Source organism: Lynx rufus, unplaced genomic scaffold, assembly GCF_022079265.1.
Source record: "Lynx rufus isolate CCGP_SWC_20201006 ecotype Redwood Valley unplaced genomic scaffold, mLynRuf1.p SCAF_3, whole genome shotgun sequence".
In the NCBI taxonomy this organism is placed as follows: domain Eukaryota; kingdom Metazoa; phylum Chordata; class Mammalia; order Carnivora; family Felidae; genus Lynx; species Lynx rufus.
The window spans coordinates 111,178,324-111,194,732 of record NW_025814845.1 but is presented as its reverse complement, the minus strand read 5'-3'; the positions used below and the strand labels follow the sequence as shown (position 1 = coordinate 111,194,732).

Here is a 16,409-nt window from a genome sequence, read left to right as displayed (position 1 = left end):
CCTTTCTTGGAGAGCTCAGAATTCTGTTGCCATCTTCCAAATAGAGCCGAATTGGTTGCGGGGCTGGGCTGGGCCGGGGTGGGGGGGGGGGTTGCTTTTTGATGAGGCTGTTGCTCTTAACCTGGTGGAACTGTACCTGAACAGCATCTCACAGCCTCTAAGCGGTGATCCTGGGGCCACCACGCACGAGCCAGGCCCAAACCGTGTCCTGGTGACCCCTCCTGCAGGAATCGCACTGAGAGCTCCTCGGGACAGGCTCGCGGTGGGGAGGAGCAAGGAGATGAATGTGGCAGCGAAGTACCGCCAGGCGTCGCTGTACGTTGGTGACCTCCACGCAGATGTCACCGAGGACTTGCTGTTCAAAAAGTTCAGCACCGTGGGGCCTGTGCTGTCCATCCGCATCTGCAGGGACCTGGTCACCCGCCGCTCTCTGGGCTATGCCTACGTGAACTTCCTGAAGCTGGCCGATGCCCAGAGGGCCCTGGACACGATGAACTTCGACACGATAAAGGGTAAACCCATCCGCCTCATGTGGTCTCAGCGCGATGCGTACTTAAGGAAGTCGGGCATCGGGAACGTGTTCATCAAGAATCTGGACAGATCCATTGATAACAAAACGCTCTATGAACATTTTTCAGCCTTTGGGAAGATCCTTTCTTCCAAGGTGATGAGTGATGACCAAGGATCTAGGGGCTATGCATTTGTGCACTTTCAGAACCAGATCGCAGCCGACAGGGCCATCGAGGAGATGAATGGGGCTCTGCTTAAGGACTGCAGGCTGTTTGTCGGCAGATTCAAAAACCGTAAAGATCGGGAAGCCGAGCTCCGCAACAAGGCCAATGAATTCACCAATGTTTACATCAAAAACTTTGGAGATGACATGGATGATGAGAGACTGAAGGAGGTTTTCAGTAAATATGGTAAAACCCTGAGTGTGAAGGTGATGACAGATTCCAGTGGGAAATCCAAAGGCTTTGGCTTTGTGAGTTTTGATAGCCATGAGGCTGCCAAAAAGGCCGTTGAAGAAATGAATGGAAAGGATATAAACGGACAGCTGCTTTTTGTAGGCCGGGCGCAAAAGAAATCCGAGCGACAGGCCGAGTTAAAGCAAGTGTTTGAGCAGCTGAAACAGGAAAGATTTCGGAGGTGCCAAGGCATGAAGCTCTATATTAAGAATCTCGATGACACCATTGATGATGAGAAACTGTGGAGGGAATTTTCTTCATTTGGATCAATTAGCAGAGTCAAGATAATGCGGGAAGAAGGGCGAAGCAAAGGGTTTGGCTTGATCTGCTTCTCCTCTCCTGAGGAGGCCACTAAAGCAATGGCTGAGATGAATGGCCGTATCTTGGGCTCCAAGCCACTCTACATTGCCCTGGCCCAGAAGCCCTAGGAGAGAAACACTTAACCACGGCAGCCCGTGTTTGCAGCAGCCTTGGAAATGACAGTGATCTCTGCCTGAATTAGCCTCAGAAACATTTCAAATCCCAGCTGATGGTCCCTTGATTTAGTAAACTTTGTGATAAAAGGTTTTGTATATGAAGCTATTTTTTCTTTGGTGGAAAAATAAATGAATCTCGGAAGCTTGATTCATTTCACAGGGGCACATCTTCTAATTATAATATTGTGTATTATTCTGATTTTGATTTAGTATTCATAGCAATAAGAATAATTAGATATATTTTTATTACATTTTGAACCATCTGCAGTGAGGTAATTATTTGAGTTCATATCATATTTTCTTTCTTATTTTAATAATATTGCTAGCTTTAATTTCTTCTGTGAAAATATGCTAAAAATAGTTCTTATACCTAAGAATCACAAAGTGATTTATTTTTACAAACAGAAATTTTCTAATTTCTCATTTCAACTTTTTAAAAGAAACCAAAGGTTTAAGAATTGCTAGTGTAAATTCAGTATGTAATTTCATTCTGAATTAATGTTTAACATACTAGGAAGTAGTTCAGTTTCTTTTCAATTTATATACAGATATGATTGTTTTCCTGATGGCTGAAATTAATGATGGAGTTTTTTAATGTTGCCTACAAATCTGATTGATAGGATATTTTGCTGTTCTTTCCATTGGTAGGCTATAATTCAGGGACTTGTTGATTATCAAAATTGGGACTTGAGTGGTAAAACTTTAACTTCAACGTTCCTTATGTTATATACTTGTATCAATTAAGGTGACAAAAAGTAAGCTTTATCTTAATTCTCTTCCTATTTGTACAGTTTAGGATTATGCCTTAACTTTTTGCCAGGCACCAATATTAATCAAAGTCCTATATAGAGAACATAGAAATTCTTCTTAACAAATGTTTCTCAATCTATATTTTATATTGGTCGATGTAATGATATTATCTCAGGGTTCAGAAAGTATGTTTCTTTGTTTCTATTCACTCATGTCTCTTTTTATTAGACCGTGGGTGCTACTGAATTAACATTCAGTTTTAGCCTTGATTTATCAGAAGCTCACTGATTTTCTGACAAATTGAGATTTCATCAATTTACCTATTTTCTAGTAAAATTTTTATTTTGGTCCCATTTCCAGGTCTCTCTTTCTCTCCTATCTTCGATCTATATTATTCAACTTTGTTTTATACTTTTTTAAAAAGGGCTTTATCATATTGATTTCTATCATGTGCTATTTGAAATCCACCTTGGAAACCGAGACAAGAGTTATTTATTTACATTTGAATAATTACTTTTAAAATTCTGTTTTACCAAAGGTGTCTGGAGAATAGGTTTGTTGTTCTTGTTGTTGCTGTTTTATTTTATTTTTTTATCTGCTTAGTGGTTTCCTGTAACCATATATTCAAATCTTCCATTTCTTATATTATCAATACAAAAGTTATATTAAAATATTTTCTTTGGCAATACTTTAGCTATGAGAGAATGAGAAAATCTGTTTCTGTTTATTTTCATATAACTATATGTTTATTCTGGCACATTTTCTAAATTAAAAGTCTCTTTTAAACAATGAAAAAATTATGGAAAACGAAAAAATTTACAGCAACATATGATACCATTATGCAGACAAATCTTCTGTTAAAATTTGTTGCATTATCTTCCCAAATTTTATACAATACACATAGATACTTTAACAAAAAAAGAATCATATTGTAACTTCTATAAATTATTTTCTTTATTTTACAGTATGCCATAGTCAACTTGCATATCCACAAATAATTATCTGCATTATAATTTTAATAGTTTTGTTCCTTCAATGTTTGTACCATAATATAATGAATTTCCTCTTGAAACACTTGTATCAAGATTGTTACAATGTAACATTGTTTCCTACGCCCCCCCCCTTTTTTTTCTGTCATAGACAGCTTGGAGATCAACATCCTTGCAAATTTATGTATGCTGATATATCCAATTATTTTCTTACAAAAATATGTAGTTCATTGGAATTAATGTTTAAAAGGTGAGCAATTTTTAAAATAACTTTGATGAATATTGCCCAAATGTTCTCCTGAAAATTTGTGCCATTTCCATTATCAGTGTGGAGGATTGTCCATTTCCATATTCTCCAAGAACAAGGGATTATGTTTAAGTTGTTATCTAATTCAACATGATGCATAAAGCAGAATATTTCATGGTTACTTTTTTTTTTTATTATACAAAAGTTAAACAGCATTTCTTCTATCTGTTGGCCATATGCGTTTTCATATTTGTGAACTAATGTTTCATGATTTTAGTTTGTTTTTCTTTTGGGTTGTTTTTCATTTGTGTGGATTTATGACATTTCTTTACATATTAAGGACAAAATGTTAGACTGCTTTCCCCCGATATTTCCACTTTGTTTGTAGTTTTGAGGGTCATTCCAAAGTTCAATTTTTAATTCAGATTTTTTAGTCTTTTACTTAGATGGCTTTGATGTCATGATTCAAAACACTTTGAACCATTCAAATATACATGCAGACACACACACACACACATAATTAATTGGTGTTATCTTCTGTTACTTTCAGAGTTTTATATTCTCAACAATTTCTAAGCACAACTTTTGTCTGTGGAGTATTTTATCAACAGCCTATAGTAAATCCTTTAAAATTGTCTTCCTTTTCAACCTTTATTAATATGTTTGGTAAATACCTACCTTCTGTAAGAATCTCTGTGACACTCATACCTACTGTAATTCACTGGGCCTGTGAATCACCGTGTGAAGTATTTACTTCAAAAGCACAGCGTTACTGAGAAGGAGACTAGGCAACAGGGCTGGGAAGTGTAGTGGGCGTGTCAAGCCTTGACATCTCTTTCTAGATAATCCAGTCTATCGAAGTGTTCAAATATTTGAACAATATTTCATCATGCTTGTAAATGGATTGTTGAGATAATATCAGGGAACTGAGTTCTCTGCTATGTGCACAAGGAATTAATAGGACATAAGATCAGATGTCTGGATGAATTGTAGCTGTAGCTTCGTGACACAATATTCTACCATTTTAGGAGAATTTGCTTATTCTTAATATTTACTGTGAGAAATGACTAAGCTCACAAAAATACATAATCCCGTGGATTTTCCTGATTAATTTATTTAAATGTTTGCTTTCTCAATTGTGTGCGTGTGTGTGTGTGTGTGTGTGTGTGTGACAGTATCGAGTAATCCTAGTTGGCAGTGTAAGTTCATTCTTTGAAGAAAATTTAATTATTATGCCCAAGTGTCTTGAGAAATAAGAATCTTTACTTTTCTGATAAGCATTCCAGTAAGAGCTAATTTCTATAGGTGCCTTGAGCAACTCTCTTCTTGCCTCCCTCTCCACACACACATTGCCAACTTTGTTGTATGGATGCCTGCTTGCATGCACAGCCAATTCAAGAAATGTGCCTTCTAACATTTATTTAAACATTTAAAATTATTTTGGGGCACCTGGGTGGCTCAGTTGGTTAAGCGTCCAACTTCAGGGCAGGTCATGGTCTTCACGGTTCGTGGGTTTGAGCCCCACATCAGGCTCTGAGCTGATAGTTCAGAGCCTGGAGCCTGCTTCAGTTTTCTGTGTCTTCCTCTCTCTGTGCCCCTCCCCTGCTCATGCTCTGCCTCTCTCTCTGTCTGTCTCTCTCTCTCAAGAATAAATAAACATTAAAATAAATAAATAAAATTTTTAAGTTTTGAAATATTTTTAAATTTTTAAATGAAAATCTATAGTTAGTAAAAATAAACTTTAAAGTGGTTTAGAATCAGTAAATTTATGTTCATAATAGTTTTTATAAATCCATTGAGGAAAGGTCAAATGAGGTTTAATCTCTCATGGTAAAGACATGTCTAAATGATGTTTTATTTAAGTTTTCAGTATTTCTAATTTTCTAAAGATATGTTTCTCTTAAGAGTAAACTGAAAACAACTTCCATTTTTAAATGAAGATACTCATACTTCATGTTTCAAAAGACCAACTCCACATGAATTAATACTTCTTCTACAGTTTTTATAATTATGGGACCATGATTGAAAAGAACCACTAATATAGACCAAGTTTTCATGAGGAATAATGGACTATATTTAAAACACTTCTGCATTTAATTGCTAAAATAAAATTCAGCTAAAAATCCTCTATTGAGGATTTCTAATTAGATTACTTGTATTTAGAAAATATACCTCCTATAGTATAACTTTTTTGGTAGATAAAACAGTACATAAAAAAACTTTTTTTAAAAAAAATCTGCATTTTAAAGAGTAGAACAAATTAAGTATCCTCATGGTATCTTTAGCTGACAGAAAATTCCAACTCACACTAGAAAAGGAAATCTTAACCTAACAAAATATTCAGAGTTAAAGTATCTTCAGGCATGGTATACTAAGACTTCTGTTACCACTTTGGAGTCTCTTGGCTTTTCCCCCATCATATCTTAGCTCTACCATCAGGAAGTGTCAAGATGGCTGCAGGAATTCCTGTCCTACTGAGACACAACATTCAGAAGGTGGTGTCTTTCCTGGAAACCTTTTAACAACTTTCCTCCTCAGTTCTCATTGTCCATTACTGATGTAAAGATTAAACAAGATCTGCCACTAGAATTGAGGAAGTAATCAACTTTCCAAGTTCTGTCCAGAATACAGTTACAGTTAGGACAGGAAGATCCAAGAGTAGAAATGGATGTAGGAGTATGTATCGACTAAATCCTCAATATTTTTATTATTTATATTAAATTTTGAATTTCAGTACTTATTTGATTTGTTTCTTTTTTCTTTTAATTGTTTGATTACAAACAGTTCTTAAAATTCCATTTTGTCCTTACTAGTAATTTCAATGTGAGTCAAAAAGGTGATTTTTTTTTTCTACCTACCTCAAATTGTACAATCCTAAGGAACAAATTATGTAATCTATTGTGTATAAGATTAAATTATTTTTTGTTTGGTAATGGGACTTAGGTTTTTACATATCATACTCTATTAGGTCTAAATTAAGCATCTGCTGAAGATATTAACTGAAAAGGTCAGATTCAATTTAGCCACCCACATGGGTTTTCACCAAAAAATGATTGTCAACAGATTATAAATGGTCAAGAGTTTTTCAAAACAAATCTACATTTAATAGGTATTGGTTTCTTGATTTTTAATATAAGGTAGTCTAAGCCACATATGTTTTCATGCATGCTAATGTTTTAGAATCATACCACCAGAGGGAAAAGACTTAAAGTACTGTGTATACAAGCATACCTCATTTTATTGTGCTTCGCAGATACTGTGTTTCTTTCAAGTTCAAACTTTGTGACAACCCTTTATTGAGCACCACCCAAAGTTTATTGGCACCACTTTTCCAACAGGAGCTGCTCACTTCATATCGCTGTGTGATATTTTGATAATTGCAATATTTCAAATTTTTTCATTATTCTTATGTTTGTTATGGTGATCTGTGATCATTGTTTATCACTTGCTAAAAGCTCAGGTGGTGGTTAACATTTTTTTAACAATAAAGTATTTTTAAATTACAGAATGTACATTGTATTTTCCTTTTGATGCTATTGCATGCTAAATAGACTATAGTATAATGTACACATAACTTTTATATGCACTGAGAAACCAAAAAAATCATTTGACTCACTTTGTTGGGACATTCATTTTATTACAGTGGTCAACAAACAAACCCACAATATCTCTAAGGTATTCCCATATCACCAACTTTATATATTCTATATAAGGAATTTTTAAGAAAGTTCCTACTGACAATATCATGAATAAATCTTGGGAAAAATCTAAAACATTATATGCTTATAAAATATAACTCCAATATATAAACCATCTTAACCACAAAGATAAATTAATAGGTGCTAGTTTGCTTTACTAAAATATTTGTTATTAGGTCATTTAGTACACTTAAATTATAGGAATTAACAAAATTGGACTTACCCACAGCTTTTCAATATATTTATTTCTATATACATGAATGTGGTATAATTTTCAGTCATTTTAACCCTGCAGCCTATATTTTAAAAATATAGCTGTACTAAATTCTGAGTTACAATTACATTTAGATTTGAAAAAAAAATACAGATGTACTAAATTGTGAGTTATAATTACAATTAGATTTAAATCTAAGGTCAGATTACTCTCCAGGTTTGCTCAGAGGAAATAATTATAGCTATATGTTAGTTTTGTCTCATGGTCATGTCTTAGTGTTCACAGAATGCTCTTAAGTATTTTTAAGTTCCCTAAATGAAACAACTGAATCCATCAAGCAAGAGAAGAAAAATTATTCTACTAGTGGGATTCTTTGCCATAGTAGAGAAAATGCTTAGCTTCTGAGAAATATTGGCAGTTTGTACAATGATATTGCATCAGATTTTGTTAAGCCATTTATATTTACATCACTTAGATATTAAAAATATACTCAGCTTGAAGTTCTGCTAAGTACCAATAGCACATTTGAGTTCCAAAGGCAATGCCACTGAAATAGTGGATATTATATATATATATTTTTATGTAGAGTGAATATTGCTTATGATTCATTGTGGTGTGTGTGTGTGTGTGTGTGTGTTTGTGTGTGTGTGTGTTTGAGTATTTAATTTGATATTTCCATTGGGATTTTCTTATCTCAGGAAACCATATCTGACAGTCTATAGTGAATCACAATTTTGATTTACATTTCATCGTATCTTTGTACATGTGCCAGTGGCATGCCAATGCACCACAGTTTGACATACTGCCAATCCTATTTCCTTGAAATTAAAGTAAGCCTTTATAATAGTAATTCCAGCAAATCTTTGGTAATCAAAGAAGTGCCTTAATTGCAATACAAGCCAAATATTAGAATCACAACTAGACTATTTTGAGACACTGCTATTTTACTAAAATACCAAGGGAGGTGTTAGAAACAATAATCTAGTATTATTCACCACTCTGTTCACTAATGTTTTATAGATAGTACTTACACAAATGACATTTACATTGTATAGATTACAATTGGTTAAAAGCAATTGGCACGGAGATTATGTGGTAATCTTATTTTATTCTAATATTTATTTTGATTTGAACCAAAATGATACTCTCACATGCAAATTTGATCATGTCATGCTGGTTAAGAACCTGTCTTGTCCTCCCATTACTCTTAAAGTCAGGTGTAAATCTTCACCATTGTTGAGGAGACCTGGCATTCTTTTGTCCCTGTGCATCTTTTAATCCTTTTCTTATGCTACTGTTTCCCTAAATCGACATGCTGGAAATAAACTGGTTTTATTTCAACTTCTTTAGAGTATCAAGTTAATCCCTGACTCATTCAAAGCTTTAACTTTTTATCAGATAGCGTGCTGTCTATTGCAAGGGGTAAAAGAAATCTTCCAACTGGTTTATGAAAAAAAAACAAAACTGATGAGGATTTATTGCAAGATCAAAGTAAGTAAGAGATCTTCTTTTCAAAATGGAAGTATTTTTCTTTTCTTTTTTCTTTTTTCCTCACAAGGGCCAAGGAAGGCTCTGAATAGGATGTTATACTACAGGGGCAGCAGAAACTTTTTTGAAATTCAACCACATGGCATAGTGTTTCAGGGAGAAAAAAGCAAGTCTTTTGAGAAGGTCAGAGAAGCTCACCTTCAAACATTTAGGATGCTATTTTTAAATATTTGATTATTTTTTTAAACAAAAGCTCATTATCTTCCCTACCTATGCTTTTTCATGTTTTAAGATATGGAGTGGATATATTTCTTTTGTGGGAGATCTGATCTTATTCTAGAAGGAACACTAGATGGGAACTGTCCTGCCAAAAAGTAAAGCAAGTTTTAAGTCCTTAAGAAGAAGACATATGGGGTAGAGAAATCACATCCAGCAGTAAGTTGATGCATCTTATCAAATATGCTGCTGGGTATTGGGTAAGGAAGTACACACATAGAGCAGCATTTGCCTAAGCAAGTATGGGTGAATAAGTTTGGGGAAAGATCTACATATTGATGAAGGATATTTACTTAGTTCTTTTCAATTATTTTAAATTGTGGTTTATGTACACAATGGAGTACTATGTGGCAATGAGAAAGAATGAAATATGGCCCTTTGTAGCAACATGGATGGAAATGGAGAGTGTTATGCTAAGTGAAATAAGCCATACAGAGAAAGACAGATACCATATGGTTTCACTCTTATGTGGATCCTGAGAAACTTAACAGAAACCCATGGGGGAGGGGAAGGAAAAAAAAAAAAAAAGGAGGTTAGAGTGGGAGAGAGCCAAAGCATAAGAGACTCTTAAAAACTGAGAACAAACTGAGGGTTGATGGGGGGTGGGAGGGAGGGGAGTGTGGGTGATGGGTATTGAGGAGGACACCTTTTGGGATGAGTACTGGGTGTTGTATGGAAACCAATTTGACAATAAACTTCATAAAGTGAAAAAAAATCTGTATTAAAATATAATGTGCATCTAGAAAAATGTAGAAATTTTAAGCATATAACTTGATGAATAATACAAAAGTAAGTTGATTTATGTGATCACCACTCAAGCGAAGAAACAGTACATTACCGACACCTTCCTACTCCCTCCTATATGGACTATAAGTGAATAATGCAGCTGTGAAAATTATTATAGATATCTTTTTCTTTTTTTGAGCTATAATTCATGTACCATAACATTTGCAATTTCCAAGTGTGCACTTCAGTTTTTTGTGTGTACTTACAAAGTTGTACAACATCGCCATTATCCCATTCCAGAACATGTTCATCATTCGAAAGAAACCTCATGCATCCATTAGCAGTCATTCCCTATTCTCTCCTCCTTCCAGCACCCAGCAACCATAATCTAATTTATGTAGATAAGGATATGCCTGTTCTGAACATTACATATAAATGGTGTCATACAACGTATGGCGTTTTGTCCCTGGCTTCTTTCACTTCGCTCGGTATTTCAAAGTTCTATCCATGTTGCAGCATGCGTCGTAACTTACTCCTTTTTGTGGATGAATAACATTCCACGTTCTGTTTATTCATTCAACATTTGCGTTGTTTCTACCTCCTGGCTATTGTGAATAGTATTGTTGTGACATTTGTGTGCAAACTTTACTGTAAATATGTATTTTCAATTCTCTTGGGCATATTGATAGAAAAATTTTGTTTACTTCTTAAAGGAATCAAATTTGGTTTCATTAGTTTTCTCAATTATTTCTCAATTTTTTTCTTTGTAGTGTGTTTTGTTTATTTCTGTTTTAATTCTTTCTTATTTCCTGTCTTCTGCTTTCTTTGGATTTAGTGTTCTTAAAAAAGAGACTACAGGCCCAAAATGGAGTTATTGACTCCACATCATCAAACCAAGACTTAATTCCTAAGCTAACTGGAACTTCAGACTCTCCAAGGATTTTCGCCTTTAGCCAGTTGATCTGGAATTACCTGCTCAGCACTAGTGAGGTAATCCACTTGATAGACCCTCTTCCATTCTCCAAAGAAGAGTGACCTTGCCTGAAACAATACACTACTTTCCTTGTCTTGTCTCCTTTCTGCTTTTAAAAGACTTCCATTTTGTATAGTTCTTCAGAATTAATTTCTGTTTGTTAGATGAGATGTTGCCTGATTCACGAATTGTTGAATAAAGCCAATTAGATATTCAATTTTACTTAGTTGTATTTTGTGTTTTAACAGATTTGGTGGCAGCAGCAGGACAGAAGGAGACTTCCCACAGCACTGAGGACAGTAAGAAACACAACGGTGGTGCCCACAAACCCTTTTGAGTCCTTTGTGTCCAAGGGCCATGGTTACGTTCCTCTTGGTCCTGAGCTCTGGCCTCTTTGCATTGAGCTCCCAGTCTAATTGGCTTTCCAGTCAGGTCCCCATTTGACTGAAATTCTTATTCCTCACAGGGAACTGCTAGTAGTTCAGACAGCAATTCCCCATTTGATTGGAAACCCCAGCCCATGGTTCTATGCCCAGATTCCATGCTGGGAAGTGCTACAATTTAGTCTATGATTCCCTGTTTGTTTGACATCATTCTCCACATTCCATGTTGGGAATTGCTGGTGACAGGTGCAGTTCCCCATTTATTTGCAATCAGTCTGCCCTTTCCATTCTTTGGAGTCTGCTCATCGAATTCATAACCCTAATCCCCACAGTGGGGAATTTTTGGTGTTGTTCACAGGGCCTTCTCCTGGCCAGGCCACAGTTACATCTGTTGGTTACTGCTGGTATGTTAATGTGCACAGGTTTTTTGTCTTATTCTGTGTAGATAAAGGTTATTGCTAAAGGGAATCTGGAAGCCAAAAAAAAAAAGGCTATAAAGGTTGGTGGGCATGGGTTGAACACTAAAAAGATGTTAGAACACCTTTCAACTAACTCTAGACTCCTATGTTAGAATAAGGTGGTCACAGAACAGGTCAGACTGACACTAGGTCATTAGGTCACCTGCCCACCTCAAGAATATTTCCACGCAACAGGGTATCCTGTAAAACACCACACAATCTCCAGCCCAATGGCACATCTCCCTTAAGTATTAGTTTGGTTCTGAAAGACCCAAAGGCTTAGCTTAAAAAAAAAAAAAAAAGGAAAAAGAAGATGAACAAGCAATGGAATCCTTAAACTCCAAAGAGTTGGGCTTGCCACCTTCTGGCATACCTGCTTGTTTTATGTGTAAGAACCATGGTCTCCAAAGCTATAAATATCTACAAAAATGGCAAAATCTTTCTAAAAACAGCCTCAAATTGCAATGGCCATTATGGAGTATGTTCCAATTAGACAAGATTATCTATTTAAGAAGTGCACTTGAAAGCAAAGATTCCTGAATTAAACGAATAGAATGGGATACCTATTTTTATTGGTATGCAGAAACTTCCGAAAGTCTTCAAGATTCCAAAATAGACTATTTGAAAGATTTGTTGCCAAAGTAGAATGAAAAATTAAAGATACAAGAGGTACCTAAAACAAAAGCTTTAAGACTAATGTAACTCCTGTTGTTCCTCTCCATGCTCCTTTACCCAGTACTCACTTTTTTACTAAGTTTCTGTCTGAACTGCCTTTCCACTCTGAAGAGACTATTAAATAGTTACCTTGTAAAAGAAACCTGCCTGAGGTTGCAGGCAATCCTCCTCAGGTATCTTTTACTCCTTGGTCAAAGAGTGAACTACAGGCCATGGTTAAAGAATTTCCTAAACTCGAGAAGGATCCCCAAAAACGTTCTGAAGAATTTAGAGTCGTTGTCAGGGCCTATGATCTTGGGCTGCCAGAACTTTGTGAACTTGAGCGCATACTGGTAGGATCTGGTGAGGCCCAAAAATTGATGCAGGAAGCAAAATGGCAAAATCCTGAGGATTTTTGAGATCCTCACTCTTCAACATGGCCCCCCCATGGACCAGAAAAACCTCTCAGAATAGCAACTAATATTTTACAGATGATTCCTTCCCTGCCCACACTAATTGGTTTATTCTTTAAACATGCAAACAAAAGAAAGATGAATCTGTGTCAGACTTCAAGCCTGTTTGGAAGCTTCTTATGACATTCCAGATGTGCTCTTTGTAAATAGGTAGGTGGGTGGATAAAATAAGATAAGAGATCACCAGTCTGACTACACACATGACCATAGCTGGACACTTTGAAAGGACTTTGGAACAAGATCATAAACAAAAGTCCACCAAACTATTGGCCTTCCAACTATAACAGCTTCAAGGCCAGAGAACTAAGTTAACACTGGGCCTCTCACATTGCACCTGCTAGGGACCCATCACCAAAATACTGGCCGACGGACTGATAACTGATTTATAATCAATTGGGACACTGGGGAAAAGAATGTTTCCGAGGTCCTGTGCAAATACTTCAGTTCATACAGAGTTGAGTGCCCTCATATCTACCCCTAACACAAAGCCCCCATATGAGCCTCTTCCAGAGTTGATGGGATGTTGAGAGGACTTTCTGTAAACAAATACCAATAATTCCATAAGCAGCTAAGGGGGAACTCCAATTAAAATTAATGGAAAATCTTGCCAATTTATAGTGGGTATCAGAAAGCTACACTCACTACTTGAAACTTCACTCTCATAGGACAACAAATTTTTCAAAGAAAATCCTTCAGAGTGAAAAGGTTTCCATAGTGAGGCTATCTAGTAGAATTTGGAGAGAATTTCTGACTCAACAAATGACTCTGACACCTTTTACTGAAAAATATTCTTTTTTGCTATGTGATACAGCTCCAAACTATAAAGGTAGAGCTCTTTCTAAATGAGAAAGGCCAGTATATTTTGCCTCCAATGGAGACCTTACCTCAGAGTTCCTGACCAACCTGGACCTGAACTTTCATGTTCCTTACAATCGGCCCTTGATAGAAGAGGAATAATTCCAACAAAAGTCTGCAAACGTGATCAAGGTGACTGAAAAGCTGTAGGCTACTTCCAATACTGATAAAGGGAGAATAAAAATGCAGAACCTATAAAAACTTAGATAGATATAACTAAACCTCTTCCCAAATTACCTCAATATTCATTAAAGCCTGAGGCTATACAAGGCTTCACAACAATAATGGAAGACCTAATTGTCTAGGGGTTCACCCTGAAACAGCCCCTCTAACACCAGCCATCCCAGCCCAAAAACCTAATGTGAGGGGATGGCGATTTGTCTAGGACTTGAGAGCTATTAATAAGATAGCTATCTCCTTATTCCCCAGTTCTTCCAAAGCTGAAAAGCTTTTTGTTATGTCTTACCACGCTCAAAATGGTTCACTGTTACAGACCTTTGTTCAGCCTTTCTCAGCATCCCTGTAGGCCCTAACAACTAATATCCATTTGCCTTTACTAAGAACAATCAACAATATACCTGGACAGTCATGACTCACGGGTTCACTGAGGCTCATTATTATTTCTCTCAAGTACTACACCAAGATTTAAATACCACCCAGTTCTCCAGAAAAATCAACCCTTTTAGGATATGTAGACAATCTCTTGCTAAACTCAGTTACTGGTCCATAAAGGATTCTGTTTATTTGCTACAATAGTTAACTGAAAAGAGACAAAGTATCTAAAGAGAAATTGCAATTGTTCTGAGACACTGTTTACTACCTAAGTCATAATCTAAATACTAAAGGATTCCAGCTATCTCCAAAAAGAATTAAGCTCATCCATGAATTTCCCAGGCCCACAAGCAAGCAACAGCTTCTTGAATTTCTAGGGTCTTGCTAGCTATTGCAGACCTTGGGTTCCTAATTTTTCTTTGTTTGATTCTGTAAACTTACTAAAATTTCAGTCCCTGAACCTCTTCCTTGGGAAAAGAAACATGAACAGGTCTTTTGTAAGACTAAAACGAGTGTTAAAAGAACTGCCTGCCCCAAAGTTACCTAACCATTCAGAACTTTTCACCTTATTTGTGTATGAAAGAGACAACCAAGCCCTGGGAATGCTCACACAAGAACATGGTAATAAACATAGGCCTATTGCTTATTATAGTACACAACTTGAGTGGTTGTTTGTGCATATCCAAACTGCCTTAAGGCTGTAGAGCTGCAGCTGCAAAATTAGTAGAAGCCTCAGTGGATTTAACCCTAGAAAATGACATTTACTTACAAACTCCACGCGCTGTCCAAAAGTCTTCTTAATTCTGAATTGACTCAACATTTCTCTCCAGCAGACTAACTTCCTATGGGATCCTTCTGCTTTCACCATTTAATTTAAATCCTTAACGTCGCAACATTCTAAATCCTGTGACATTGCTACCCTTGCCTGACAAAGGCCAGCCCCATAACTGTGAGGTAATAATATCCTATTTTGTGACACCACATTTTGATTTACAAGACATGTCTTTGACTAATCTTGATATGGTCATTTCTGTTGGTGGTTTATATTGTAAAAATTAAAAAAAAAAAAAAGTATTTCCAAGCTGTTACTTGGAAAATTGTTAGTAACCTGCTACTACCCGATATGAACTATTTGAGAGGGGAAATCTCACATAAGCTAAATCAGTCCAAAAAATAGAGCCCCAACCCTCACTAGAACATGCCAATTATAAAAAGGACAAATCATTAATATTTATACTGATATGCCATTGGAGTCATTTATAATTTGGGGATGTTTTAGAAACAAAGGGGTTTTCTTATGACCACTGGAACCACAATCAAAAATAGACAACAAATTATTCTCTTATCTTCTGAAACTGTTGTCATCAAAATTGAGGCCTATTCTAAAAACACCGAACCTGAGTATAAGAAGAATGCCCTAGCTGACTTTCATGAAAAGGCAGAAGCAAAGAATCTATGAAGGTTGTAGCAAATGTGTTGAATTCCATTCTGCTTTTGCAAAGATGACCTCGCGTGGCCAGACTTTTGACCTCCTGATAGCCTTACAACATGGCAACAGTCTAGTCCTGAATCAGAGAAATTAAGAAAAGCAAAACAATGGTTAAAGTTCAAAGGGCAATGGGAGTTATGGGAAACCCAAGAAGGCTTGTTTCTTCCCACTTCCTTGGAAAACCCCATTTTTTGGTGTTTACATACCTTCACCTACCATGGTGCATTTAGGATGACTCAAATTATGAATAAACATTGGTGGAGAGACTCCTTCAAAAATGTAAAAACAGGTTACCACCAACATGTGGTCGGTTAAGTTCATAAACTTGCAAAAACAATTTTCCATGTCAATCCTTCTTTCTCTGGCCCCTTTGGGCACCTATAATTGGCTCTCGTTCAACTCCCACCTAGTATCGGTTATCAATATATTCTTTTTATTATATGTATGGATACGTTGAAGCCTTCCCCTGCTGCAAGAGTGATGTTTTCACAGAAGATCAGTAAAAGCTGTAAGAAATATAGAGCAATAGCTGAGAGTGGTGTGAAATGCCTTATTTTTGATCACATCTCAAGCTGAGAGTCTGATCGAAAGAGGGGAAATTGTAAACAAAGAGACAATGGGCCCAAATGGAGTCATTTGTGCTAAGCCCAACATCAGCAAACCAAGACTTAATACCTAGTCTGAGTTTCAGCCTCTCCCAGGATTGCAACCCTTAAAAGTTGACCTAGAATTACCACCTCAAC

At 36.2% G+C, this 16,409-nt stretch overlaps 1 protein-coding gene across 1 annotated transcript; it reads left to right on the top strand.

Annotated features, from left to right (window-relative positions):
* Positions 1-280: 280 nt before the first annotated feature.
* Positions 281-1,393, top strand: PABPC4L (poly(A) binding protein cytoplasmic 4 like). The gene has a single exon (XM_047090389.1). The coding sequence runs from the start codon at positions 281-283 to the stop codon at positions 1,391-1,393; it is 1,113 nt and encodes a 370-aa protein (XP_046946345.1).
* Positions 1,394-16,409: the final 15,016 nt, after the last annotated feature.